Source organism: Oscarella lobularis, chromosome 10 (assembly GCF_947507565.1).
Source record: "Oscarella lobularis chromosome 10, ooOscLobu1.1, whole genome shotgun sequence".
NCBI classification, from domain to species: Eukaryota; Metazoa; Porifera; class Homoscleromorpha; order Homosclerophorida; family Oscarellidae; genus Oscarella; species Oscarella lobularis.
Genome location: NC_089184.1, coordinates 637,549 through 661,217, shown reverse-complemented (window position 1 = coordinate 661,217; position 23,669 = coordinate 637,549). Strand labels below are relative to the sequence as shown.

The 23,669-nt window shown below is 48.0% G+C and overlaps 10 protein-coding genes across 22 annotated transcripts in view; 2 read left to right on the top strand and 8 right to left on the bottom strand.

The window, feature by feature from the left end:
• Positions 1 to 10: 10 nt before the first annotated feature.
• On the bottom strand, positions 11 to 2,788 carry LOC136192071 (lamin-B1-like). The gene is made up of 10 exons (XM_065980578.1): positions 2,414 to 2,788; positions 1,796 to 2,078; positions 1,558 to 1,737; positions 1,381 to 1,506; positions 1,105 to 1,325; positions 808 to 1,042; positions 652 to 756; positions 480 to 596; positions 228 to 347; positions 11 to 177 (listed from the first exon to the last, which is right to left on the bottom strand). Exons 1-10 carry the CDS (start codon positions 2,716 to 2,718, stop codon positions 154 to 156), a joined length of 1,716 nt encoding a protein of 571 aa, XP_065836650.1. The 5' UTR covers positions 2,719 to 2,788; the 3' UTR covers positions 11 to 153.
• Positions 2,789 to 2,790: 2 nt separating this feature from the next.
• LOC136192073 (cysteine-rich protein 2-binding protein-like) lies at positions 2,791 to 5,394 on the bottom strand. Its single transcript, XM_065980580.1, has 14 exons — positions 5,342 to 5,394; positions 5,165 to 5,285; positions 4,980 to 5,108; positions 4,446 to 4,672; positions 4,335 to 4,401; positions 4,148 to 4,283; positions 3,981 to 4,094; positions 3,853 to 3,927; positions 3,685 to 3,794; positions 3,538 to 3,624; positions 3,374 to 3,486; positions 3,276 to 3,324; positions 3,094 to 3,226; positions 2,791 to 3,046 (listed from the first exon to the last, which is right to left on the bottom strand). Exons 1-14 carry the CDS (start codon positions 5,385 to 5,387, stop codon positions 2,873 to 2,875), a joined length of 1,581 nt encoding a protein of 526 aa, XP_065836652.1. The 5' UTR covers positions 5,388 to 5,394; the 3' UTR covers positions 2,791 to 2,872.
• A 20-nt stretch (positions 5,395 to 5,414) lies between these two features.
• LOC136192075 (uncharacterized) lies at positions 5,415 to 7,586 on the bottom strand. Its single transcript, XM_065980582.1, has 5 exons — positions 7,465 to 7,586; positions 7,254 to 7,415; positions 6,683 to 6,823; positions 6,272 to 6,458; positions 5,415 to 6,204 (listed from the first exon to the last, which is right to left on the bottom strand). Exons 2-5 carry the CDS (start codon positions 7,410 to 7,412, stop codon positions 5,606 to 5,608), a joined length of 1,086 nt encoding a protein of 361 aa, XP_065836654.1. The 5' UTR covers positions 7,413 to 7,415; positions 7,465 to 7,586; the 3' UTR covers positions 5,415 to 5,605.
• Positions 7,587 to 7,591: 5 nt separating this feature from the next.
• On the bottom strand, positions 7,592 to 10,727 carry LOC136192078 (RING finger protein 151-like). Of its 3 annotated transcripts, XR_010671102.1 has the most exons (4): positions 9,567 to 10,727; positions 9,364 to 9,513; positions 7,768 to 7,834; positions 7,592 to 7,721 (listed from the first exon to the last, which is right to left on the bottom strand). XR_010671102.1 is itself a non-coding variant. In XM_065980586.1 (3 exons), the coding sequence occupies exons 1-3, from the start codon at positions 10,164 to 10,166 to the stop codon at positions 7,823 to 7,825; spliced, it is 762 nt and encodes a 253-aa protein (XP_065836658.1). In that variant the 5' UTR covers positions 10,167 to 10,727; the 3' UTR covers positions 7,706 to 7,822. The 3 variants fall into 3 exon arrangements, 2 of the variants coding, with proteins under 2 accessions (XP_065836658.1, XP_065836657.1); XM_065980586.1 differs by having other exon boundaries at positions 7,706 to 7,834; XM_065980585.1 differs by lacking the exons at positions 7,592 to 7,721; positions 7,768 to 7,834 and having other exon boundaries at positions 8,446 to 9,513.
• Positions 10,728 to 10,839: 112 nt separating this feature from the next.
• Positions 10,840 to 13,648, bottom strand: LOC136192070 (endoglycoceramidase-like). 8 transcript variants are annotated; one of them, XM_065980577.1, is made up of 18 exons: positions 13,505 to 13,646; positions 13,418 to 13,449; positions 13,195 to 13,368; positions 12,964 to 13,054; positions 12,779 to 12,890; positions 12,644 to 12,718; positions 12,489 to 12,586; positions 12,373 to 12,438; positions 12,200 to 12,315; positions 12,075 to 12,142; positions 11,972 to 12,023; positions 11,818 to 11,921; positions 11,704 to 11,764; positions 11,599 to 11,648; positions 11,447 to 11,552; positions 11,251 to 11,396; positions 11,112 to 11,196; positions 10,840 to 11,052 (listed from the first exon to the last, which is right to left on the bottom strand). In XM_065980577.1, exons 1-18 carry the CDS (start codon positions 13,605 to 13,607, stop codon positions 11,023 to 11,025), a joined length of 1,569 nt encoding a protein of 522 aa, XP_065836649.1. In that variant the 5' UTR covers positions 13,608 to 13,646; the 3' UTR covers positions 10,840 to 11,022. The 8 variants fall into 8 exon arrangements, with proteins under 8 accessions (XP_065836649.1, XP_065836645.1, XP_065836646.1 ...); XM_065980573.1 differs by having other exon boundaries at positions 12,200 to 12,438; positions 13,505 to 13,647; XM_065980574.1 differs by having other exon boundaries at positions 12,075 to 12,315; positions 13,505 to 13,647.
• On the top strand, positions 13,194 to 14,613 carry LOC136192079 (RNA-binding protein 8A-like). Its single transcript, XM_065980587.1, has 6 exons — positions 13,194 to 13,729; positions 13,785 to 13,841; positions 13,890 to 13,961; positions 14,014 to 14,150; positions 14,207 to 14,346; positions 14,420 to 14,613. Exons 1-6 carry the CDS (start codon positions 13,663 to 13,665, stop codon positions 14,451 to 14,453), a joined length of 507 nt encoding a protein of 168 aa, XP_065836659.1. The 5' UTR covers positions 13,194 to 13,662; the 3' UTR covers positions 14,454 to 14,613.
• LOC136192068 (WD repeat-containing protein 93-like) lies at positions 14,068 to 17,568 on the bottom strand. Its single transcript, XM_065980566.1, has 14 exons — positions 17,051 to 17,568; positions 16,935 to 16,999; positions 16,820 to 16,886; positions 16,679 to 16,761; positions 16,577 to 16,627; positions 16,006 to 16,250; positions 15,907 to 15,947; positions 15,783 to 15,857; positions 15,608 to 15,736; positions 15,343 to 15,547; positions 15,230 to 15,290; positions 15,031 to 15,178; positions 14,777 to 14,972; positions 14,068 to 14,721 (listed from the first exon to the last, which is right to left on the bottom strand). Exons 1-14 carry the CDS (start codon positions 17,541 to 17,543, stop codon positions 14,604 to 14,606), a joined length of 1,977 nt encoding a protein of 658 aa, XP_065836638.1. The 5' UTR covers positions 17,544 to 17,568; the 3' UTR covers positions 14,068 to 14,603.
• LOC136192067 (anaphase-promoting complex subunit 2-like) lies at positions 17,544 to 21,088 on the bottom strand. The gene is made up of 21 exons (XM_065980564.1): positions 20,742 to 21,088; positions 20,601 to 20,690; positions 20,490 to 20,551; positions 20,332 to 20,432; positions 20,136 to 20,272; positions 19,972 to 20,084; positions 19,797 to 19,917; positions 19,658 to 19,730; positions 19,534 to 19,600; positions 19,425 to 19,480; positions 19,235 to 19,378; positions 19,121 to 19,190; positions 18,971 to 19,070; positions 18,891 to 18,927; positions 18,734 to 18,839; positions 18,552 to 18,674; positions 18,402 to 18,493; positions 18,182 to 18,351; positions 17,964 to 18,128; positions 17,842 to 17,912; positions 17,544 to 17,795 (listed from the first exon to the last, which is right to left on the bottom strand). The coding sequence occupies exons 1-21, from the start codon at positions 20,788 to 20,790 to the stop codon at positions 17,589 to 17,591; spliced, it is 2,154 nt and encodes a 717-aa protein (XP_065836636.1). The 5' UTR covers positions 20,791 to 21,088; the 3' UTR covers positions 17,544 to 17,588.
• On the top strand, positions 20,812 to 23,209 carry LOC136192069 (amyloid-beta A4 precursor protein-binding family A member 1-like). The gene is made up of 11 exons (XM_065980567.1): positions 20,812 to 21,271; positions 21,324 to 21,366; positions 21,413 to 21,462; positions 21,513 to 21,602; positions 21,656 to 21,742; positions 21,803 to 22,117; positions 22,172 to 22,351; positions 22,403 to 22,615; positions 22,678 to 22,797; positions 22,859 to 22,999; positions 23,049 to 23,209. Exons 1-11 carry the CDS (start codon positions 20,819 to 20,821, stop codon positions 23,118 to 23,120), a joined length of 1,764 nt encoding a protein of 587 aa, XP_065836639.1. The 5' UTR covers positions 20,812 to 20,818; the 3' UTR covers positions 23,121 to 23,209.
• LOC136192060 (dynein axonemal heavy chain 5-like) overlaps positions 23,116 to 23,669 on the bottom strand; it is a 20,173-nt gene continuing 19,619 nt past the window's right edge. For 3 of the 4 annotated variants that reach the window (XM_065980554.1, XM_065980556.1, XM_065980557.1), the window contains exon 86: positions 23,116 to 23,618. In XM_065980554.1, the coding sequence (XP_065836626.1) occupies positions 23,292 to 23,618 (327 nt within the window). In that variant the 3' untranslated portion in view covers positions 23,116 to 23,291. The remainder of the gene's footprint in view (positions 23,619 to 23,669) is intronic. The other variant, XM_065980555.1, reaches the window with a different exon arrangement.

The following is a 23,669-nucleotide window of genomic DNA, read 5'->3' as shown; positions in this document are numbered from 1 at the left end:
CACAAAGCCCTGCACAAAAACGCCGCACACTGTTGTGCTATAGAGGGGCGGGAACATGCCCCACGTTTCTACTACGTACATCTTCAAGCAATAAAAAGAAAGTTGTTCAAACAGAAAGGCACAACAAAAAAAGACAGAGAAGGCGCAAACATTCTAGGAGACAATGCATGATGATCCCTACACCAAAAATTGCTCATATATGACGTGTCAACTCTAAAAAAACTTACGTCAGATGCTGAGGCTTTTCTGACTGGCTTCAAGATTTTCCGCGTTGTCGTCGTCGTTGTGCTTCCGGGTGCCGGTTCCCCTTGCTCTTCATTTGGGCTTGTAATCACTTTAGCAATTGACTAAAGGGGAGAGAGAGACAGAGTGAAATTGACGCACAGACGCGCGCGCGCCGTATCATGCAATTCATATATTATACAGCTCGGAGTCACTACTATTACGTGCGCTTAGAACCGTTGTTCTCTCCCACTCACTTCTCCGTCAGGATTCAGCAATTCCGTTTCGGTTTCCGTGCCAACTCCCCACGAATCTTTTCCCTTGAAGACGAGATCAGTGGGAGGCTTTGACTGATGGTGTTTTCCGGTCCACACCTAGAGAACGTTCGATCGAAGCGCAAACATTTTTACTTGTCGCGCGTGCGCTTACAGTCACAGTCGACTTGGCTCTGAGAATGTATCTAGAAGGAAATCTGTAAGTCAGCGTGTTTCCGTCAGCAACGCGAACGATTTTCCATCCGCCAAACTTCTGGTCCTATAAGGAGAAGTTCTATTTCGTTCTGTCTTCTGCTCTCCTTTTAGGTACCTGATCAGTGGTATTAGCAATCTTGACAAACTGTCCAGAAACGTCGGCGACGGCAACGTGCAATCCGCTGCCCGAACTGCTGCTAATATTCGTCGTAACCGTATCTTCGTCACCTCCATCCGTACGCGGTTTTTTAGCCGAAGGACCGTCCGTCGAGTCGCGCGGTGGCGACGATGACGACGACGGTTCCGCGGCAGGGGGGCCGCCTTCCTTCGGTTTGGGACTCAATTGAAGTCTAACAAGAAGAAGAAATCAAAAAATCAACCCCTAACGTATCTATTGTATCAATCTTCTTACCTATCTTCTTCGTCTTCCAGAAGTTTCTTATAGGTCATGATCTCGAAATCGAGAGTCAATTTCGTGTCAAGCAGGTCTTCGTATTCCGCTATTTTGTCGGACAAATCCTTTCGTGTGTCGCGCAGCATCTTGCGCAGTCTGTCCACTTGATCGGCGTTCTGATCTCGCTCGCGTTTCAACTCGTCTTCGAGCTGCTGAACGCGGCGATTCAATGCGTCGTTCTAAAAAACGCCTATTGATTCGGTTTTAAATTCTCTCGTTTTTTTCTTCGCTGACCTGTGCTTCCAATTCTTCGAGTTTGGAATTGAGTTGATTAGCCGTGTCTTTCAGCGTGTGAACTTCTTTCATGTAGATTGTTGTGGAGTTATTCTCCTGCTTCAGCTGATCTCTCAGATTGGAAATCTGGAGGAAGAGAAATGGTACTAAAGTCAATATTATTCGTTTTCCTGTTACCTGATCTTTGTACGTATTTTCCACATCAACTCTGTACTGATCGGCCTCCCGTTCAAACTTGTCTTTCATCTCTTCCAGAGCGCGACCCAAGCGATCGTCGTATTCTCTCTGATAGTCCGTTTCTAACGTGACGGTCGTCGTATTGATCGTTTGAATTCTGTCTTTGAGCTCAGCAATTTCCTGCAAACACAAATGTCCCCAAAATCAACAAATCAAAAAAAAACAATAATAGAGAGACCTGTTTGTATAGCTCCTGCTTGAAAGCCAAATCCTCCACAAGAGACTGATTGGCATTTTCCAAATCAACGCGCTTCAGAGTCTCGTCTTCAAGACCACTCTTCGTTTCAGCAAGAGCTTGCTTCAGCTGATCATTTTCCTTTGCAAGTTCCGTATTTTTCGCCAGCGCCCTTTGTTTGTCCTTGAGCAAGGCCTGGATAGCCGATTCCTTACTGGCAACGGCTCGCTCGGCCGTGTCAAGATCGGATTCCGCTCTTTCACGCTTCGCAATCTCCGCGGCAAGTCTAATCAATTATTAGTATTAATCGATTTAAAAAGAGCAATAATTCTAAGTCTAATAATTCCTATGTCTCTCTCAGACGTGGATGAACTTATACTCAGACGAGTAAAGGGGAATCCTTATCATCAGCGAGAGATTTTTACGAACGCGCGCTAATGTCGTGGGAAAGACGATCATTCCACGAGGCAATCGATCGCAAAGCGACTACCAATTATTACCGTTGACAACGGTAAACGAATCCCTTCCTCGAAGAAATCGAATAGAGTGACTCGCGAACGCGATCGTCGGCGGATTTGCACGCGTTCGCGACGGAAGGGGGCCCCCTTTACCAGTGCTTACTTCTCTTTCGCTTCGTCGAGTTCGGCGGCGCTCTTGCTCGCGGCCAATTGCTCGCGGGCCTTGTCCTTAGCCGTCTGATCGAGAATTTTCCTCGCGTCGGACAGTTCCGTTTCGTACATTTCTTTTATTCCGTCGACTTCTTTGATCGTGACCTCTTTCGACGTCGTAACTTCGGCCATAAGCTTGTGGTTCTCCTGCTTGAGCTGCTTCACGCGCCCGATGTAGTTGACCAGGCGCGTGTTGAGCCCTTTCAGCTCCTCCTTTTCTTGGAGTCGCGACGCTCTCGACGGCGAGATGCTGCTCATCTTCGGGGAAAGGCCTTCGATACAATTTTCGACAAGACACAGTGCAGTAACAGTAACAACCGCGTAGAACGCACGCTGTGCCGCACGTTCTTCACTGTGATTGGTCGAGAACTTATAACATTCCCTTTCGCCCGGATGCTGAGCGCTACGGGCTTCAGCGTCGCAAGCGAAGGAAGAAGGCGTGTCTGCACTCCCTACTAGAGGCGGGAAAGTATCGTTCGTAAAAATCGATGACAAATTCTTCGGCTTTGAAGCCCAATTTTTGATACATTATCATGGCCGGATTGGCGGCTGACACGTGAAGAGTGACGTCTTTTCCTCGGCACGTCTACGGCACAAAAATTCAGAAATTAATAATTTATATGCACGACGAACCTGAATCAAGTGATAAATCATAAATGTTCCAATTCCAGCCCCTCGCCAATCCGGATGAACGACGACAAAGGAAATATATGCTTCGTCGTATTGAACGTCTGGCGTCATGAAAGCGCAGCCGATTACTAGTTTTCTAAACGCAAATCGTTTATTTGAGCAACTCTACCTTCATATAGGCCTACCTGTATTGCACTACAACGCTAAAGTCAGGATACTGCAAACACTCAGACACTGTAACAAAATACATGTGTACATATAGAAATCAGCACAGGCTTCTTACAGTCAATGCCAGGCCAAAAGAATTCTCTGCATAGAGAGTTGACAGCGGGGATGTGCCACGGTCTTACGTAGCAATAGTCAATAGGAAATTTAAAGGGTGTTACGGATTTGTCTCTACAGTAAGAGGGATCTGAAAACCAGATAGTTTACCAGTACATTTCTTACTTATTTTTGTATGTCACGATCTCTTCCAATAGTCTCAATCGAAGGGGTTTGCTTTCGTAGTCATGCAGAATAAAAGGCTTATGCCGTCTATGAAGACAAATATTTATTCCAAGTGCACAGTTGCTTCTAGCAAGCTCGCTTATATACCTTCCTGTGTACGGACTAATGAACTCTTCGCAAGCCGCCAAATCGCCCGCTCCTATGAGCCGATGCACAAACGTAACCGGAAAACTGTGATTGCTACCCGCAGCAAGCTCCTAATAAATCAAGCTCGATTAAAGCAGAGGACGAGTTTTAAATTTATTTGAGTCCCACCGAAAATCTGCTCAAGATGCAAGAATAGGATTTGTCCTGTTTAGCAGGAAGTCTCGTCCCGTTTCCTTGTTTCTTCTTTGTACGTACTTTAGTGCACAAGATAGAACGAAAATCTGTCCTGAGAATACCTGACAGTATACTGTAGATGAATGCAAATCGACGGAATAGCGGGACACTCTGTTCAAGGCTTGAGATACCTCTTTATCAAGATCAAACAAGGGCAATCCCAATTCTCGCTTTCTCTAGAATATTACATAGATTTGTTTATTTAGACGTAAAAAAGTGGTCTTTTCACCTGACGAAGTTTCAATTTAGTTTTTAATCTCTCAGCGAGTATTTTCTGCGAGGGATTCAAAGCGCTCGTCTCAAGAAGAAGAGACACTCGTTGCAGCAGCACTTGCTCCTGATGAGGACGCAACGCCCTGACGCTGCTAAATATCATATGTGTAATTCAATTCTTCTATACCATAACCGCTATTAACCCGTCTGCTAGTCTTGGGCAAAAAGGAACGACCATCTTTGTGATCACATCTCCAGTCGGATTACATCCTAAAATACTAGTATTTATTCTACATTTCACCACCACAATTTACGTTTTGGATGCGGATCCTCGTTCTTGCTCGCACGCATTCTTTTTCGATTTTCTCCTTCCGTTGAAGTCGACGGTGCCGGAAGCGTCAGAAACGGTCTAAGTGGTCGACACGCGGCCAATTTCCACCATCCGGACGTTCCAAGCTCTTTGGCACCAGACAGAAAAAGAGCTGGAATGTTTGTTGAAAGAGTGGACTTTATTAGATTGGTCCAACGAGACGGCTTAGCTCTGTTAGAAAACACGCCTTTTAAAAATAAAAATAAAAGCCCCTGGTTACGCAGTGTTTGGACAAGAAAAACGGCTTCGCTTTTAGTTACCAAAACAGTATGGTTCAAAGACAAGGCTTCTACCGCTTTATCAATAGAAACTTGCAACGAAAATACCCACTTGTCTAGCACTAAGCTGTGGTCAGGCATAAATTGATTACGGGTAAGAGGAGAACGTAAGTGGCACTAGAACCTAAGTAGCGCGGATAGTAGCCCTCTAACTTCAACCACCGTGGACGTCAGTACTTTAGCTGTATCGCGGTGCACACCTGCCAGCAAAGAGACGCTCCCAATTGTCGTCAACAAACTTGCATATGTCTTCTCTCCAGTGAAAATAACCGCCCGTGCCGTCAGACGTCATGGTGAGATTGTATAGAGCGAGATGCGTCACTTGGATCCTGCGGTCGTCAGACGAAATCACGACTCTTTTTCGAGTCTAATGCTGCACTTTTACCAACTAAGCAAGGATCGTTGCACGTTCGTGCGACCGTTATTGCATTGGGGACAGGTGAAATCGAAGAAGAAATCGCCAAGGAGTGGAGAAGGCCAATAGTCGGACTTTGTGCTTATCGTTCCTGCGTAAAACCGACTTCTACGATGCTAGCATACGCTCTGTAGGCTCGAATTCTACCTGCATCTATCGCATCGTTGCAACGGACGCATTTCCACGAGTCCATAGGTGCCAACGCGCGTTAAGCGTAATCTTTTTACTCTGTACTATGTATCTATTCACAAAATTCGATTCTCAACTACGTAATCTTTCCAAATAAAAAATTGTCTCTTGTCTTTCTCTAGGGCGTACATGCAAATCAAATCAAACCACGGCTGACTAGTCTACGCAGAAGTTCATAAATAGAGCATAGAATCTCTCTCTCTCTTCTTTCAAATAGACGTTCTAACAACCCGGCTGCGAAGCAAAGTCGTGAGGCACGTTGACACCCAACGTCATAATATGCCGAGCGCGCCGATTGGTCAAATCGATTTCGTAGAGACGTCGACTTCCGCCGGAAGCGTACAGTCGTCCGTCGCACGTGAACGCGAGCGCCCAATTCTCCCGATCGTTGGGCAGCGCGACGAGAATCGAACTGTGTCGTCCCGTCGTCGGATCGACTTGAAAGACGCCGCTCTTCGATAGTCCGTACATCTTTCCGTCGGGCGACGTCGGATCGGTGGCGAGATCGCCGGAGAAGTGATACTGGCCCGAACCGACTTTCGTCTTCGACATTTTCCCGTCGACTTTGATGCGAACGAGCGCGTTGCCTTCGGCGGCGTAGATGGCGCCCGACGTCGGTCCTTCGCCGATTCCGACGTCTTTGACGATGGGACGATTGACGAGACGACCGTGACCGGGTTTCGACATGCGTTTGTCCTCTTGAACGTTTTCGAAGTAGTGAAGTCGATTGCCGCGTCGGCCGGCGTACGTCGTGATGTAGAGACCGTTGGGATTCGATCGATCCGATGCAATGCTCACTCCCGATCTCACCGTTTTGATATCTGTATATAGAGAGAGTTATTTTTCTATTTGTTCGTGAAAATAACGGGGGGTGCGGCTTTGACTTACGTCGAATGTTTTCCTCGTCCGGATCAACAAGAAAGATTTTTCCCTCGTCGGTGAGCATGTAGAAGAAGGAGGGATCGGGACTGCGACATCGGTTCACTTTGTCGTTCCACACGCAATTAGGACGATCGCGGCCCATCTGCTTGGCATACGGACATTCAGCCTGTTCGCACATATCTCGACTGTGCACCTGCGAGAGAAAAACGATGAATTAAAGAGTGGTCGAGTTACGCGCGCGTGTTGGGAGGCGGTGCGCGTGCCGCTCACGTGAGCGTTCACAAGAAAAAACGCCAACGCGCGGCTTCGCGGGAAAGAGCTCCGCATCCGATGAGCGCATTATTTAGGAGCCCCCGTTCCCCCTTGTCCCATTGTTTGTATGGCGAGCGCGTGTGCGAAGAGGGAATCGAGCTGTACCTGGCAGGGCAGAGACGCCTCTTTTCGCGGACACAAGCAACTTCGTTGAAGCTCGCTGTAAACGCACTGAGCCGTCTCGCGTCGACCGCTGATGGGATTGGTGTACTGGCAGCGAAAGCTCTCGCAGTCCAAGAGCGTCTTCTGCGAAAGAAATCAAAATGTAAATAGCGCGACGACGATCAGTGTGTCAAAGCGAGCAATTTGTCGTCGAGTGCAGCTGGGCTCGCGCGGATCGCGTAAACAGTAAACACGGTTAGGCAAACAGGGTCGTCGCATAGCATTGGGGGAGACAGGTCGTGCTTCCGCGTAGCCGTTCGAATTTTAGTCCCAGTTTCGATCGCTACCGTCGCTGGGCGCGAGCGGAAGTTACAAAGATTGTGCTCGCGGTGTCCCTAAGCGATCGCGCTTCGTACACAAAACTCCTCCCCCTCGCTCGCAACCAAGGCGGCAAGGCGGGGACAGTTGATTGCGCATACATTAATCGTCGTTTATTCATACTATGCCACATTTTGACGTTGGGGGAAGGGAGGTCGTTCGAATGATGCATGGAAGGGAAGGAAATGATGCTTACCGATCCGCACGGGTTCACTTCGTTCTGTTCGTCTGTTCGCGGCATCACGACGCCGCTGCTTTCGGTCGACGTCGCCGTGTTCGTGCGTTGAGCGACAATAGTCGCGATCGGCAGCAGCAAGACTGCTATCAGTAGGCAATTGACAGTAGCAAAAGACATTCTCTATAGATTGACACGAGTGAAGTGAACGGTAAGTCGCAACTGAACTGACCTCCAGTGGAGAAGTGGGCCCTTTATATACACGTTCGGCACGCGTTATTATCTCATTAGCGTAAACAAATTAGAAGCAGTTCCGCAGTGCGTTAGGGCAAGGTTTCCCTTTGCGCGGTCGCCTGTATCGGTTCTACAGTACATTCGCTAAGAACACAACGGCATATATAAACGAGGCGGCAGCGATAGAGAACGATGCCGCCGCGCGGCGGCGGCGGCGCGAGACCGCCCGCGAGCAAGATGACGGCGAAAGGAGATCTAGGCAAAATTCCAAATTTTGACATCTACTGTGAGAAAGAACTACTGGTATGCGGATCGTCGAGGGCTGTTATCCGCCGGTAATTCGTGAAATCATCGTGTCATCTGTGCACCTAAATAGGCCATGATCAAATGATGGGATGATAGGTTGGCGGGGGGTCAATCTCTGCGGCTAGAGTAGTGGGCAGGACGAGATGCCCTGGAGTTAGGTCCCTGACTCCTGCTTAGTTCCGGACTAAACTAACCTATCCCCCCTCCCGAGAGACAAATTCGTTTTGGAGACGATATCCGAGATACGTGTAATCCTTTTGAGGGGGGTATTGAGGTTACAGGTGGAACTACTTCTATAATACGTCGCGCATAACATTTCGATCTAGACGCGTGCGAGTCAGTCAGCTGTAGCGCTTGCGTTGCAAAACCCTCTGCATAATCATTCGTTTCTAGTACCGCGCGGAGAGGGACCGTCTATTTCCAGCGCTCGTGCGTGGGCACCGCCTCCGGAGGCCCGGCCCCTAAACATTCTGTCCGGTCTGGGTCAGCTTGAAGAGACACTTGCGGCTAGCTCACCAGAAGGGGCCCTTTTAGAAGAACTTCGAACCCGTGCGCGTATGACTAAGCATGAGTTGCGTGTACCTCACAGGAGCGTTTTCTCTGACTAAGCGTGATGCAATGTACGAAGAAAAAGAGGGCTTATTAATAACTCGCGAATTACCCCACGAGTGACTCGCAGTGGAACGACCGACCAATTCTTACCACAGGGAGCCATGCATCACAATTCTGCCAAAAATGGTCCGTCTACTTTTCTGCGTAGACGCGGTCACGGTCACAACCCACGCAACGAACTGGAACTACATCTGTAAGGGGGAAAACAGATGACGAATTTCCAGTTCTTACGAATTTCCGACACTTTAGACTGTTAGAACGTATTTTTACACCTCTAGCGACCGCATTTGCACCAGAAACGGAAATAGGCGTGTCAGGCGAGGGACCCCCGAGCTCTCGTGAGAACTTCCGCTCGTTTCTCATGCAAACCTCTTCCTATATTTAGACGCTAGGGGAGCTCGTGGGCCCAACGGAAACAAATGGGCTTGTCCTTCACGATTAGACGTCAAACAGGGCCGCTAGACAAATACGCTTGGCGTAACGGTGGAGGACTCTTACACGGGGTATGGCCCGGGGCGCGTACACGAGATTCATTAGGCAGTCAGTCCCTCGAACTCCCGCCAATATCGGCTGCTCACCTGTTCGATTTCACGTCGTGAAGGACCTCCCCGAGAAATTCCTAACGTATCTCCTCCATGTCAAAATAGGCTTGTATTTAGCTCCTTTATAGGAAGGGAGTGCTAAGCTCCCACACGCGAGGCCGTGTTTACTCTTATGCAGATGCATGCACGCATGCACGCATGGAGGCCAGAGGGAGAGGGGGAGGTGGGGGACACCAAAGTGTCACATAGAAGCCTTTTGCATTCTACTTCGAAATGACGTCTTTGGCTGACAAATCCGCTTTGGGATTCGTCAGAGAGCCACAGTTGCAGCAGAGCAAGTCTTTGCACCTGTTCGCACTCAGACATCGACTGCAATACCACTCCAGCAGCAACGTGCTGCTATAATGCAGTCCATCTTTGGGCGAATTCAATCTTACCGGATTTAGCCATCGTCTATTCGTTCTACTAAACGTGAGCTCGGAGTTGCGAAGAGGCTGTTGGACTGTTGACAATTCAAACGATCTTTCCAGCACCTCCATCCGCGGCATAGCCCATCTAAGAATAGTCGTTAGAGAGCTCGTAGTCTCCTGTACCAAACGCAACAAATAGACGACGACTGGACTAGAATCTTTACCCCTACCATCTTCACACAGGCCACATCGTCAAATAAGATTTCCATCCGCGACTTCAAGTCGCCGATGTCCGAACGAATGGCGTCGATACTGCCTTGGAACTTTCGCTGAACGTCGCCCAGCACGTGATCGGTAGCACAATTTCCCTTGTACTGTCGACGTTCGATTCGTCGTCCACAGCCACCCGGACAGTCAATCATTGCAAAAGCACACCATTTTTGAATGTGCTCTTGATGGTACTTTCTAAGGACTTTGTTGTGGCACTTTTTGCATGAGATCCCAACGAAATTGCACTGCGTCTCGTGATGCTTTTTCTCTCGGTCCGTCGCATCGGGCGAGAACGTGTGCGTGCATCCCAGTTCAAATCGTTCGCACCTTGTTTGGACTGTGAGGAGCATTTCGTTGACGAGACAAGAAGGCTTATGTAGATCGCGTTTCCTTAGACGACTTCGACAGGTGGGACACGTCGTTCTTCTGCCATTATCGAGCCATCTCTCTATGCAAACCTTGCAGAAAATGTGCCTGCAAGGAGTAACGGCCGGATCCTTGAGCGTGCAGTGACACACGTCGCATTGGAAACGCGATTCGAGAGCGTCGGCTTCCGCCATGTTGATTGTCCGGGAAGCCGGGATCTTTTCCGGAAGCCACCCCTTATGAAAAAAAGGAAACGCCCACAGGAAGAAGCTCGTCGAAGTCCAGTCTACTTGTAATCGAATCGATCAACAAGATACTTCACCGTGGGAACGGTGACTCGATCAAACCTGTACTCAATAAATCACTTTTGTACGGAATCCTTGGAAAACGTGAGAAAACCGCAACTGCTACCGGAACTCAATAATCGAGCCGTTACCGCTCAGCGGGAGTTCCGAGAACTTCGGTTTATTTTTCATGACGCAACTTGGCCGAGGGAGTAGCGGAACTCTGGAGACCCTCCCATACTCTTATACAGGCGCCCTGTGTACCTCGGCACACTCGTCCTCTTGACACGGACAATAGAGTTTGCGTACGTCATCGAATTACTTGATCACTCCCATCAAAGTCAAGCCGGCCGTCAGGAACAAACACATCCTCTCTTACTCGGACTAATATCCAGCTTGATGTTCCACCAAACGAGGTAGATTTTTTCCAACTTGTGCCGCTATGATCCCTAAATCGAATAAGGGCGTGCTTCAAGCGATGCTTTGTGATTGCCAGTGCCCTTTCGGCCGGCGATTTGTTTACACAACGATCCCTTTGTGCATGGACAAGCGGATCCGCCGAGCGGACACTGGTACGTCTGCATGCAAGCAAACCGCTGCAAAAGCCCCGAGAGGCGCACAGCGCTACGTGGGTGGGATAAATCATAGAGGTCACATTTTTGTGCGACAATAACGCGTCCCTAGTACCAATAGAGCACACCGGGCTTCGAACGCGCAAGGGAAGAGGGGAAGGTCAAACGTACGGATCATTTTCTTCAAAAACCGTTCACTTGGCAGTTACAAATATAGTAAGAACCTGGAAGGTGCGACGTAACTGCTAAAGAGGTATGTGCGCTTATAATAGCGTTAGCTTACCTGACCGTGCTCTACGGAACTCGAATGGTGAGCTATGATGAAGGGAGGCTCAAATGAGAACGTAACCGCGTCGGGAGGAGACGACCTTAGCAAAGAAATCGCTAATACATGCGATTTTCTCAACTTAGAGTACGTTTACGTCGTCGTGTAGCCATTTGGGTAGTAGAGCTTTTGATTGATGAAAATTTGAGTCGGTTCCTCCGTCACGTTGCTCGCTCTGTAGCTCACAGAAAACCAACCCGATGCTGCTTCGAACGACATATTGATATATTGACCGGCGATCATCTACAGTACGAAAAATGACAAAAACTATACATTCTAGAGTAGGAACTAACAGGAGCGTAAGTTCTTGATAGCATTTTGACTTTGGGCTCCTGAAGCTGTCCGGCCGAGTCCCAAAAGCCTTCGTTGCCCACCGTCTGCGTCGTGATATCGTCGTATCTAGCGAAGATTGAATATGACGAAGACAATGGTTGGGTCCGTGTACCCTTTGAATTGCCAGTAGGCCCACGACAAAAGCTGCTCATCCAACTGGTCCTAAGAGACAAACCCCCTTTCGCTTCTCTCCAGTTAAAAAGGCGAAAGACTCTACTAGAAATTTCTGTCCGTTTCTGGCGGCGACGGAGTCGGACGCGAAATTATCAAAAGCGCCCCTAAAAATAAGAAGCTGAACGCCCACAAGCACTCTTCTCTGTACGATGCTGACCACTCGGTTACAAACGAGCCAGACATGTTCATTTTCTTCACGTCAGCTTGTCGTCCTTTAATCAACACTTCGTCTGTCAGATCGCACAATACACTACTCCTTGGCTGCAGAAAAAGATTGAGATATGAATTGGAGAGAAAAGTGAGCTTATTACCTGGCCATGACTGTCCATTAAAGGACAATAAACGTGGTAAGAAAACACTTGTCTAACAAAAAAGACGTTTTCTCCCAGTTTTCTTTTTTTGTGTGTAGAGTACCGATCGTTGTATTCCCAGCCTCCTGGCCCCTCTGTAAAGCCAGCAGCTGTGAGTTTTCCTAAGGAAAACTGAGAAGACGCGCGTACGTACAGTACGTAAGAGATAAAAAATCCTAACGGTCTCACGTCGCTCAGAAAGTCGGAGACGGCTTCAAAAAAAATTATGTGATTGGTGTCGTGAGATCGAATAGCAGCGTGAAGATCTCGGTACAACGGAGCCAAATATTTCTGATCGAGTCGAGCTAAAAAAAACGAAGAAAATAGGCCACCAGAAAACAGAAGAATCTTTCTCTTTTCACATGGCTCTATTAGCGAAGGGTCAGCGTATAAATCGCCTGTCCAAGGTTCGTTAAGTAACTCGTATCCTAAACAGTAGTGGCTGTTTTTATTTAATTTGCTTTCGCTTGCTATGTACCCAGCACGTTTGGATTTGACTGAAACCGGCGAGCAACCTCTTTCCAGAAAAGAAGAAATCGATCGCGCACACCCTCGTCGTTATCATAGAAACTCTGCCTGATCAGTAATAATAATAATAATTTACGTGTACTAAGCTGCTCCTAGACTCCCTACCAAGCTTTACACGAAGCGTAGCTCATATAATAAAGATAGAACGGATGGCTATTGCAGTCGTTTCTACTTGGATAGCTACGGTAGGCAAGCAACAGTGACCAACTGCCTGTTTACAGATATAGCGACTAAACAAACCCTGTCAATTGGTCGACTTTGTATGGAGTCAGCGAAGGAACAGGTACGGGAAAGTCAAGCAGTGTATCGCTGTCGTTGCTGTAGACAACACCGTGGTCAGGAAATCCTTCTCCTACGACACACACACAAAGTGACCATAGTCCCAGCCACAAGGGCGGGGTCAAACTGGAACTACACTAGCGTACCACAAAACAAAGGTGACATGACATCCTGGTGACAGTCGAGTATTGACACGATGCCCTTCGAACCCAGAAGTTCAACCAAAGCCTCAATAGCCTAGAATGCATGGTTAAGCATCTCATCCGGCTCCCATAGAAACGCCACTCAAAAAAGAAAAACGACTATTGAACGCGCTAGAGACCACAAAGTTCCTCTTCATCCATTTAAAAGTATGAATGCGTCGCCTAGATACGTACATCGAGATAGGTGGCGTTGTATTGGCCACGAACGGGTTCGGCGCCGTGCCACGATACGTATAGGCGAACGGCCGTGAAACCGTGTTGAAAAAGAAAATCGACGTCCTTTTCGCCGAAAGATCGTTGAGGATCGAAAGTCGTTGCGGGAGGAAAGTAGGGAGGAAGTTTGTACACCTGCGACGCGACAGGTGAAGGCGAATTACGAGAGGAAAGCGTTGCGTACCACGTTGACTCCGTGGAAGAGTCTTTCGCGGCCTGCGATGCGAGAAGCGATAGAGAAAATAGAAGCCTTTTTTTCGTCGAAGCGTACCCGAGGAATCGACAAAATGCCCGCTAGTTTGATCAACTCTATAGTACGCTAGGCAGGTGGTACACAGCAGCGAGAGAAGAACGAATGCTACGGCGTCGGACATTATCTCCGTATACGGGCGTCGGCGAACGGGTCTAGCGTGCGTTTTGCTTTAAAACATGGCCGACGACCTCGTTCTCGAACCAGATGCGCAAGAATTAGGAACTCTCGGTGCTTCCGAAGAAGGCAATACATCGTATCGATCTTTCCGCGTCACTTTTCGTCAATTGCATGCACCTAGACGCCGTCACGAGGCTCAAATCGTCGGCGACGAAGCGAAAAGGGCGCGGATTTAGAGGTAACGGCCTTTCGAGCCGCATTTCAGCAATCGAAAGCGCAATTTTAGAGGAGGCGGCGATGATCGACGACGGATACGAAGCGATGGAAACGGAGGGAACCAACGCGGGACCCGCGCGATGTGAGTTCTTCGATTTCACGACGTCTATCTCACTTTTTTCTCTTTCTCTCAGCCGTCGAAGGCTGGATATTGTTCGTAACGGGTGTCAACGAAGAGGCGCAGGAGGACGACATATACGACAAATTCGGCGAATACGGCGAAATCAAGAACATGCATCTTAATCTCGATCGTCGTACGGGATTTATCAAAGTGGGTGTGGTAAAGAATTTAAATTGAGCCAATGATCGCGTCTCTTCGTCTCTCAGGGATACGCCTTGGTTGAATTCAACACGTTCAAGGAAGCGCAGAATGCCTTGGAGGCGTTGAATGGGGCCAACATGCTCGGTAAACGATTGACTGTTGACTGGGCTTTCGTCAAGGGTCCGTACAAGTCAAAAGGCAGACGGTAATCTTACCTTCGAGTGAAGAAACGCCTCGTTTCATTTTTCCCTCCCTTTCTTTATAATAAAAAATCAAAGAGTTGAAAGAGGCAGAAGTCCTGACCGATATTGATATTGATAGCGTCGCGTCTAGGAGTGATCCTTAAGTTCTTTGCTTGTTAGAGTCGTTTTCTTGTGTATGGCCTGCTCTGCGTTTTAACGATATTAGGAAGAGTGTGATTTCGGTGTGTACCTTACGTTCTCTTTAATTAATCCACTGTCGTTATCTCTTGTGCGGCTGCGAGATTTTTTGACGCTTTTCTTCCAATTTTCGAACTTCTTCGGCGAGACTTTCCCACCTTTCCGCAATGTAGTCGTCTATTTTGTTTCGTTCTTCAGAGCTAAAGTCGTGGGACTTATTGCCCACGTTAGAGATTGTAACTTACGCTCCTTTACCGTTTCTTTTCAAACGCTTCTTCCGCTATTGCGAGTCCTCCGGGACCGGACAGTGCCGTCAGAAGATTCCCATCGTCTTCTTCTCGCGATGAAGGTGATGAATTCACATATGCGTCTAATTCGGGCAGGTGCTCCAAAGATATTTCATAAAGATGATGCGTCATCTGGGCTGCCAGATCACCGTCATCAGGCGTACCTAAAAGAGAAGACCTACCATAAAAAAATCATTCATTTTCTTGCAACTGACGCTGCACCTGTTCCACATGCAAAAAGTCTTCTGCTTTCATTGACAAAGGTAATGCAACTCAAAGTAGCAAAGTTAGGCAGGGTAAACTGACACAGTCCCCGTCCACTTTCCACTTCTCTGACTGAGACAGAAGCGGAGCCATGCTGAGCAAATATCTAGAGAAAACAAAAAATCTCTCTCAAAAAATATAACCAATTTTTGCATACTAAAGAAGGATACATAGGACAGTGGATGAGAGAGCGAATCGCTTTAAAATCATCATAATCCCTGCAGCAGTGAAAATAAGAGTAAGGTAGAAGAGAAGTACGCGCTTACGTACCGCTCAAATATTGCCGTTCCCGTGGTATCGGATTGGTTGGGGAAAAACGCTCGCCAGAGCGAACCGTTCTCTAGGCCAACGACAAGGCAATACGTTCGAGAGGCCATTCGAAAAATTCCGACAGGCTTTTCTTTCCACGGAAAAACAGCCAATGAAGTCACTGCTCCGGTATCACCAGCCGGAACCAGTCTGCACACGATCGAGCCTCAAAAAAGGAAAGAAAGAAATGGAATCGCCTGTGATCAATTAATAATAGTAATGCTACCAAATAATTTGTCGTAAACGGCGGCAAATCCATTGCTATAACCAATCGCAAGCATTCTCTGGTCAAGACTGAGACACGTAGTAGAGATCATCCCAATAGAAGGCAAGGACAAAGATGGCAGCGGCTCATCTAAAAAAATGTAAAAAAACGTATACTCAGAAAAGCGTTGGCCTACTTTTGCCCTGAGTCTGAAGAGGAAACCAATGCACCATGTTATGATGAGACCAGCTAAGAACCATCTCGCTTTCAGCTAAAAAACAGAGTCCTAGATAGAAGTACAAGCACGCTGGAACCGCTACTTGATACAGCTTCGCAATTCAGAAAAAGACACGAAGGCAGACTAGAGATTGACCCGTGTAGAGGCAAATTTTTATACGCCGCGTTTTTTCGTCTCTTACTGGGTCAAGTGTCTCCTATTTCTCGGCGCGGGCTTCTGATCTTTATCCGCAGCCTTTCGTCGCTCCTCCAAATAGCTCTCGGACATGGTGTGATACTCTCCAAGGCGTCCGTGCCTCTCCAAACGCCCCGAGGCGAACGCTTCCGCCATTTCCAGCGGATTCCCAAATGTGGTCGGATGCTTGGTTAATTCAGGTGGCTTCGTTCTCAGAACAATAACAGGCTTAGCCAATTTTCCCGTCAGTTTCTACACGGTAGACAGACGCGTAGTCAGACCAACCGCCGCGACCACTCGTCTGCAAAATATGCAGACAACTAACTGGAAGAGGGCCCAGATCCAGAGGCGACGCTAATTGCGACTGGGAAGAAGCCCAAAAAAGCGACTATCACGTTTCGTTCATTGACCTAGCTGCCCGCTACGCTACTACACTCCCAGAGGCAATTTTTCTTTCCTCGCTGCATAATAATGTCGCGTTGGTTTCCCACGTGTAATGCTCCCCCCTGCTTATTCTCTAGGTGTTAGTTATGCAAAGCTGAACCGCACGCAGTCCAACGTCGTCTCAGTTTTCTTACCTCTGTCAAGCTGGTTTCTCCGGGGGTTTCTTCCTCCTCCTCCGCCAATTCCTGACACGCCAATCATTAACTTTTATTTATTTAATAAAATATTTCTGAGACCTGTTGTTGAATAGCAGCATTCACGTCAGATAACCAAGATGCTACAGGAAGTCTATATACAGCAAGTGTGGAACTGTCACCACCTAAACAGAAATATTCAAGCAAAAGATTCCATTGCATCATGCACATAGTCATACAGACCTTGATAAATAGATATAAAATTGCCAGATGGTGACAAGTCAATTTTATGCACACTAGTCAAGGAATCCTAAGTAACGTCCTTGGTACTCTAGAGATACTCTTCTCAGAAACAAACCTGACTGGTCATGTCTCGCAGCTCAAATAGACAATCTTTATAGAAGCAATACAATTTCAAGAAACCTTAGAAATCGAATGCAATGTGTATAGCTCCTCTGACGTCATCTACCGTACCGGATTTCTCATTTTCTTCACTTCCGGATCCAGTTAAATGTCCCAATAGCATTCCCTCTCCAAATTTCGCCACGGCGAGACCGATTCTCTCGTCGTCGTTCGCAGTCGCATTCTCGATTGGCAATTCGGCTCGAATTCGATCGTCGATCGCGTCCAAAACGAGAAGTTTCGTCTCTTGCGCGGCGACAAGATGGCGTCCGTCGGCGCACGCTCTCAAAACGCAATTGCGTCCTAAATTGAGCTCGTTTCGAGCGTCTGTCTCTGTCGAATGCGGTCGCCAGGCGTCCAGAACGCTAGATCGAAGACGGAGCTTCGATTCGGCGTCGATTTTCGCCTGCTTTTGCCGCTCGATTTCCTGCCACGTCGTTTCGATGAACGCGTCGAGGATTCGCGCGACGAATCGATACGGCTGCGGCAGTTTGTCGAATCTCGACTCGGGGTCTTCGTCGATATCGCGATAGGGCGGCGGCGAATCTCTTCGACGAGTCTGCATCGTCGTCAATAGCAACGCGAGTTTTGATATCAAAAGAATCAGTTGCTAGCTCAATCGATAAGCGTTGTTCGAAAAGGCAAGCTTGTCTTCTCGAACTTTAGCGTCTAAAAACACGCGTAGCGCGCGGGGCGTGATTTCGGTCGTTGCGCCGCTCGGTCCTTGAATTGCGAACATCTTGAGCATGCTGTGAATGCGTTCCAAAGGCAGCTGGCCCAAGTTGGTCAGCATGCTAACAATAAACGACCAACAGGTCTAGAAGAAAAATGATATTTATTAGATAGATCAATACTGAACTTGCCTGCAGTTTTTCTTCCTCGCGATCTGATGCCTGTGCTACTGTCGAATCATTTTCCTCTTCATCGATCATTTCTAATAGATGAAATAGATGATCGTGAGAAACGTCTTGTTTTTTATAGATACCATGACTACTGTCAGCTTGGTTTCTTTCTTCGACTTCAACAACATAATACGTGCCGTCGGCGTCTTTTTTCAAGACACCCTTATTAATCCAAAACGCTAATCGCTTTTCCAGTAGTCCCGGCGTCATTTCGATTCTCTTGCTTAGATCCTCAACTTTCCAGCTATCTGAATCAATGGAATTCCAATAGGCAATCACTCTCCCCCAGCTAAATGCTCACCTTGATCTTGAAAGGCCATCAAAACCGACGCCTGTGCCGACGACACTTTACATTCCAACGTTCGGTCTTTCATCTCCACGGCCAGATCCACGACACCGAACTTCTCGCGCCATTCCAGTTTACGATTGGCCTTGTGCAGGGAAAACGCCGTTCCATAGGCGTCCATCGCTCTGGCGATACATAAAATGTAAAACCAGAAGTCAGACGTTGCTCTATTTACTTCTGAACGCTTTCGGGCACTTTAAATTTCTCTTCCTTTAACGTGGGCCAAAAGGATCCGGAAAGAATAAGGCAATTGACGTCGATTGGTAGCTGCAAAGACACGAGGATCAAAACGGACTTTAGCCAATTCAGAGACGCGTTTTGTCACTTCGGTTTGCTCGTGAATGCGACCGTTTAGTCTCTTTGACTCGGCCAAGTCTTTCAACATGATCTCGCAATAGTGCAAGCTCGTTTCGCCGAACCGAAGCTTTAGCAATTCCAAATTGCGAACCTCGATTAGATAAGAGATCGTTAATTAATAGAAAGACGGCGCTCGGAATCTTCATTCACTTCTTTCTCCGTATTGTAATCTAGAGAGCTGAGGACTCTGTCTGCCAGCAGGGACTGATATTCTACAATAAACAGTTCCTTGCTTCCGTAGATGTTCACCAGCAAACTAGAAAAACACACTGCACCTAAGGGGGCGACTTTCTCGGAAAATAGTAACCTCATAATGTCCGACGATTTTCGACTTTTTGACGTGGCTAAAAATACGTGATAACTATACATCGTTAGATTAAGACGCACAAGGATCAGCATCAATAGGATCCGGCATCCAATTCTCAGCATCTTCGTAGTCACTCCCGTCGCTCTCTTCAATAAGAACGGGCTCATTTTGCATGAGTTCCTGCGTAGAATAAAAAGCGTTGTCATTTCCATAGATGCATAAACAGTTACCTCAGACAATTCTCCAGACGAAGAGTCGATCAAACTGGAGACTATGCGTCTGACTGTGTCATCGCGATGCCTGAAAGAATGGGAATTAAATCGTCGAGAAATCGATCGTAGTACCTCAGGTATTCTCTAACGGGCTGGCCAGCCTGTTCGAGAACAATGCCTGTGGGGTCGAGTAGTCGTAAGGATTTGATGGTTGATACGTAGTGAGTCAAGATGTCTGTTGTGTCAGCTCCGGGATGGAGAAGACGCCGTTTGAAGCTGAAAGTCTATTTAATAACGTTAAACGTGATTTCTCTTTTTCGACCTTGTTTTTAAAATTTTGATTAGAGTCTTTTTCTCGTCGATTCTTTCCCAGCATTCCTGTAAGGGTAAAAAAATAGACGCGACGAGGTTTTGGTTTTTAGAGAATTTACCTTTAGGTCAATAATAGCTGCTTCAGACTCCGGGTAGTCCACGATGATATCGAACATCTCTAGCATTCTGAGAGAGTGGATTAGTCGTACTTAGGCAACTGCGAGAGAAAAAAAGAAAACTTGCCTCATCGAAGAAAAAGCCTTGTACACTAAATGGTGCAAACGATCCTTCCAAAGATCGATTTGAGACGACAAGCCTGCCCCACAAAGAAGAGAGAAAGTACACTCAAAATCAAGAAGAAGCCGCGACTTTCCTTTCTTACTCTCAGATCCGAAAGCAAACTGAAGCCACGATAGTACAATATTATCAATCCACGATATGGCTTTTTCAAGCAACGGTTCTTCGTACTGACCCGAATAGTTGCTCTCCAACAACGAGATGACCTGAAAGTACAATTAAAAATTTTCTTATTTGGTCTTCCTGGGCGCAGTACGCACTTTGTGATTGATCCAATTGTTGAACGTCTTCACAAAGACAACTTCAAACAGATGCAATTCTCTAAGCTTCTTGAAAAGATTCTCTGCATTCTTTAGCTTTGCTTTATCGATTACTGCCAAGAGTTTTGTTACAATGTAAACTTTTTCTTCTATTGCTGCTCTACCTTCTCCAGATTCTCTCAATTCCGTAAACGTGGCAAAGACGTCTTCAAAATAGGAGCAAGCCTCGTCTTCGACGTGATAAGGAACAAAAACGAAAACAGAGTTTGAAATCTCATCCAAGCAATAAACCCACAGATCCCTAAAAATGAAAAAAAATGAAAAGCAGAACTCCAGAAGAAGAAAAAAACGAATTCTCACCGTACGAGAGGCACGAGACAGTCACCCAAAAAATCAATAAAGGATTTCCTTTTGAGTACGTAATCGTGCAGATAATTGACAGCGTCGACGAGACTCTTTGTCTTCGAATACAAAAAGGGTGACTAAACGAGACTAGAGACCTTTTTTTCCATGCTTACTTTCGAAAATACGGACCAGAAGCTCTCGGAAAGGTTGACAGCGCAAATGCGATTAAATTCACCTGAGGAAACTATTTGAACACGATAGAAGCCCTCGCCTATAATATCGACCAAGAAATGATGACAGGAGTAGCCGTTTTTGTCTCTTGATGGACGCTATTTGCAGGATCGCGTCCGAATGAGCCGAAAAGTCTACCGAATCTATAAGGAAGAAAACTGACGTATATTTCGGAATATTAGCCGCGTATTCACCTCGCAGAGTGGTCTGAACGACGTTCAGTAGGCGAGATGGCGCTTCCATGTCTCCCTACCGCGCGCTAACCGTGAGGATGAGCGAAAAGATCGAAGCGGAGGCGTCCGACGACTCGAACCGACGCGATTCGTCCTCCGAAGGAGAGACGAAGGCCGCCGACGTTCCAAAACCGACTGTCGAAAAGCAAGACGGAAGTGTCGAGGAGAACGCAAACGAAACGGAAGAAGAGCGAGTCGACGTCGTCGAAAACGAAGACGAAAATGCCGCGAGAGTCGCAGCGAAACCAGAAAAGGCAAAATCGGACGACGAAAACGAAGAAACAGAACGTCCGGGAGACGACGTGTCGAATGGGGGCGGCGACGACGACGAGCCGAGCCGTAGAGACGCTTTGGAACCGAGACTCGACGAAAATCGACCCGAAGAGAAGAACGCTGCATCGCCCGTGGCAGATTCCGACTCGAAACCGTCGGAAGGGAGAGATACACGGTCGCCTAGCGATCACGACGAACAGCCGACTGCTACATCTCAAGTAAGTTACCATGGTAACAAGTTGACGTTCTATTCTATCGACTTACTTTTAGAGTGGCGATGGCAAATTCCAGTTGGAAGATCCTGTTCCAGCCGGTGATTAATATAATATCATATTTGTCGTCTTGATTATTTTTTTCAGCCGAGCTGAAGCCTGAGGATTATATCAACGGCGTCGTCTTCAAGGCCAAGGCACAGCAGTCTAGGGGCTCCTAATACAACGATTTAACATGGGATTTTAGTATCTGGGTTCCACTCACCTGCTCTCGACTCAACCGGCGTCGAGAAGCGTTCGAATGACGCAGGCTCACGAAGCCGTCAGCCAAGTGAAAGTAATCTCGACTAAAGAATATCGCGACTCCGTCACGCGCGCGTGTCCCCCCAGGATCCCGACGGAGAATCCCAGCCGAAGACGGACATCCTCCTCTTCGTCTCGACAAAACGAATAGCCGTATTCCACGGCAACGATCAGGTTTAAAACTCCGCGCAGACTTGCGCTCCGTCACACCATAGCGAATCGACCCGTCCCCAGATCCTACTCATGGATCATCCCTTGAAGGCGATATCCTACATCGCCGACATAGGCAATTCTCTCGTTCTCATGGCGAGACGACGGTCGACGGGATCGGTCGGTTCGACGTCGTTGAGCGTGCCGTCGACGCCGGTGACGCCGTCGACGTTGTCGCAGCAGACGTTTCCTGCTCCCGAGTCGACGTCGTCGGAGTCGGCGGAGACGGCGGAGACGGCGGAGACGGAGGCCCAGTCGGCGGAGAACGGTTCGGCGGAGTCGCCGCCGTCGCCCGTTCGTCGCGTGCGAATAGTATGTCACGTGTTTGAGTCGTCAGCGGTCAGTTGCCATGGCAAAGGATCTGTGCTTCGTTGTCAATTTTTTTTTCTTTAGTCTAATGGGATATCGAGAGCGATTGGCAAAGCGTTTGACATTGCCTACCACAACTTCTTGGACTCGCACGGAATTCAAGAGGAGGGCTTGGCCGTGTCCGAGTACGCTGACGTTCTGAGCGTCCAGAAAATCTCAACGGAGGACTTGAAGGTTCTGAGCGACAAGAGCGCAGTGAAAGAGGTGCGATTGCCTAGACAGGGGGATATCACCTCTCATTCACTTTGTATATAGGTCATTGTTACGAAGCAGAAGGGGGAGATTCTAGGCGTCGTGTTGCTGGAATCGGGCTGGGGTTCCATGGTACCGACTGTCGTCATAGCCCACATGGCCAAAGCGGGACCGCTCGCGCGAACCGGTCGTCTAAACGTCGGCGATCAGATTCTCTCGTTGAATGGAACGAGTCTAGTCGGACTTCCCCTCGGCAAGTGTACGGAAATAGTGAAGGTTTGTTGGCACGAGAACGTCGCTTTCCCCCGTGAAACGTTCTCTGTTTCTCCGTCCTAAAGGCGTGTAGAAATCTTCCCAACGTGTCTCTGAAAGTCGTCAGTTGTCCAGCGGTGACGCAGGTTACCGTATTTCGGCCCGACTTGAAGTATCAGTTGGGATTTAGCGTTCAAGGCACCACCGTACGATCGTCGTTTAATTAAAACGGTCTTTCTTTAGCAAAACGTCCTCCTTCGCATTTAGGTCTGTAGCATTTTGCGGGGAGGTATTGCCGAGCGAGGGGGGATTCGGGTTGGCCATCAAATCATTGACATTAACGGGATTAGCACAGTCGATGCGTCGCATCAGAAAATCGTAGAAATTCTCTCGGCTGCCGTAGGCGAGGTACGTCTCTGCAGCCGTAGAAGCGCCAGCATTTCTTATTCCCACGTAGATTAGCATGAAAACGATGCCTGGACTCATGTACAGACTTTTGACGGGCCAAGAGACGCCGCAGTACATTTGACTATTACCTAGAATTTTTTTACCTGGTGTGTTAGCCTCGTAGATTAGGTTATCCAAAGAATAAAATAAAGACGATGCACTCTTTCATAATCAGTCGCGCTAAACAAAATAAAATGAGTTCATTGTCGACATACGGCGGGCTCACAATGTGCGGCGGCGGTGGAGGGGGAATTCAGAAGGGGCGAAGAGTAAATACGGCTCCTCGAAACGGCCAGCGGGATTGGGGAACGTCTTCGCGTCGTATGTCCATATAGATGACGGGAGCGTCGAGCGCGTCGAGCGTCGCGTAGCAGGGACAGGCGAACGTCGACGCCAGTTTTGCGCCATCAACACCGGATCCCTTTTCGGACGCGGCGACGGCCGTGACGTGAACGATAGGGATGCTCTGAACGCTCGGCTTGGGCGCCGCGTCGCTCACTTCGATCGCCGCTTTGTCCCACGCGACGCCCCACAGGTGAACGCCGACGGCGTAGAGACCGTCGACGGGAGCGTCGCGAAGCTACGAGTCGCCGTTTTGATGGCAGGAATCGAACGATCGAGAGGTCTACTT

Excerpts from the sequence above, each read along its gene's own strand:
- LOC136192067 (XM_065980564.1), bottom strand. The coding sequence starts at position 20,790 with ATGGAAGCGCCATCTCGCCTACTGAACGTCGTTCAGACCACTCTGCGA. Across the intron at positions 19,918-19,971 it reads ACAATTGGATCAATCACAAA|GTCATCTCGTTGTTGGAGAG; the intron begins GTGCGTACTGCG and ends TTGTACTTTCAG. Across the intron at positions 18,352-18,401 it reads GTGCCCGAAAGCGTTCAGAA|AGCGATGGACGCCTATGGAA; the intron begins GTAAATAGAGCA and ends ATGTATCGCCAG.
- LOC136192078 (XM_065980585.1), bottom strand. The coding sequence starts at position 10,166 with ATGGCGGAAGCCGACGCTCTCGAATCGCGTTTCCAATGCGACGTGTGT. Across the intron at positions 9,514-9,566 it reads ATGTGGCCTGTGTGAAGATG|GAGACTACGAGCTCTCTAAC; the intron begins GTAGGGGTAAAG and ends CGTTTGGTACAG.
- LOC136192068 (XM_065980566.1), bottom strand. The coding sequence starts at position 17,543 with ATGCAGACTCGTCGAAGAGATTCGCCGCCGCCCTATCGCGATATCGAC. Across the intron at positions 15,737-15,782 it reads TCTTCAGACTCAGGGCAAAA|ATGAGCCGCTGCCATCTTTG; the intron begins GTAGGCCAACGC and ends ACATTTTTTTAG. Across the intron at positions 15,291-15,342 it reads GGAACGGCAATATTTGAGCG|GGATTATGATGATTTTAAAG; the intron begins GTACGTAAGCGC and ends TCACTGCTGCAG.
- LOC136192075 (XM_065980582.1), bottom strand. The coding sequence starts at position 7,412 with ATGTCTTTTGCTACTGTCAATTGCCTACTGATAGCAGTCTTGCTGCTG. Across the intron at positions 6,459-6,682 it reads AGGCGTCTCTGCCCTGCCAG|GTGCACAGTCGAGATATGTG; the intron begins GTACAGCTCGAT and ends TTTCTCTCGCAG. Across the intron at positions 6,205-6,271 it reads GGACGAGGAAAACATTCGAC|ATATCAAAACGGTGAGATCG; the intron begins GTAAGTCAAAGC and ends CTCTATATACAG.
- LOC136192071 (XM_065980578.1), bottom strand. The coding sequence starts at position 2,718 with ATGAGCAGCATCTCGCCGTCGAGAGCGTCGCGACTCCAAGAAAAGGAG. Across the intron at positions 2,079-2,413 it reads CTCGACGAAGCGAAAGAGAA|ACTTGCCGCGGAGATTGCGA; the intron begins GTAAGCACTGGT and ends ATAATTGATTAG. Across the intron at positions 1,507-1,557 it reads AAAATACGTACAAAGATCAG|ATTTCCAATCTGAGAGATCA; the intron begins GTAACAGGAAAA and ends CTCTTCCTCCAG.
- LOC136192070 (XM_065980568.1), bottom strand. The coding sequence starts at position 13,607 with ATGTCCGACGCCGTAGCATTCGTTCTTCTCTCGCTGCTGTGTACCACC. Across the intron at positions 13,369-13,417 it reads TCTTCCACGGAGTCAACGTG|GTGTACAAACTTCCTCCCTA; the intron begins GTACGCAACGCT and ends GTCGCGTCGCAG. Across the intron at positions 11,765-11,817 it reads GGCTCGTTTGTAACCGAGTG|GGGCGCTTTTGATAATTTCG; the intron begins GTCAGCATCGTA and ends TCTTATTTTTAG.
- LOC136192069 (XM_065980567.1), top strand. The coding sequence starts at position 20,819 with ATGAGCGAAAAGATCGAAGCGGAGGCGTCCGACGACTCGAACCGACGC. Across the intron at positions 21,603-21,655 it reads AAGCCGTCAGCCAAGTGAAA|GATCCCGACGGAGAATCCCA; the intron begins GTAATCTCGACT and ends GTGTCCCCCCAG. Across the intron at positions 22,352-22,402 it reads ACAAGAGCGCAGTGAAAGAG|GTCATTGTTACGAAGCAGAA; the intron begins GTGCGATTGCCT and ends CTTTGTATATAG.
- LOC136192073 (XM_065980580.1), bottom strand. The coding sequence starts at position 5,387 with ATGGACTCGTGGAAATGCGTCCGTTGCAACGATGCGATAGATGCAG. Across the intron at positions 4,402-4,445 it reads CGAGGATCCGCATCCAAAAC|GATGTAATCCGACTGGAGAT; the intron begins GTAAATTGTGGT and ends CTAGTATTTTAG. Across the intron at positions 4,095-4,147 it reads CTAAATTGAAACTTCGTCAG|AGAAAGCGAGAATTGGGATT; the intron begins GTGAAAAGACCA and ends GTAATATTCTAG.
- LOC136192079 (XM_065980587.1), top strand. The coding sequence starts at position 13,663 with ATGGCCGACGACCTCGTTCTCGAACCAGATGCGCAAGAATTAGGAACT. Across the intron at positions 13,842-13,889 it reads AAAAGGGCGCGGATTTAGAG|AGGAGGCGGCGATGATCGAC; the intron begins GTAACGGCCTTT and ends GCGCAATTTTAG. Across the intron at positions 14,347-14,419 it reads TACAAGTCAAAAGGCAGACG|AGTTGAAAGAGGCAGAAGTC; the intron begins GTAATCTTACCT and ends AAAAAATCAAAG.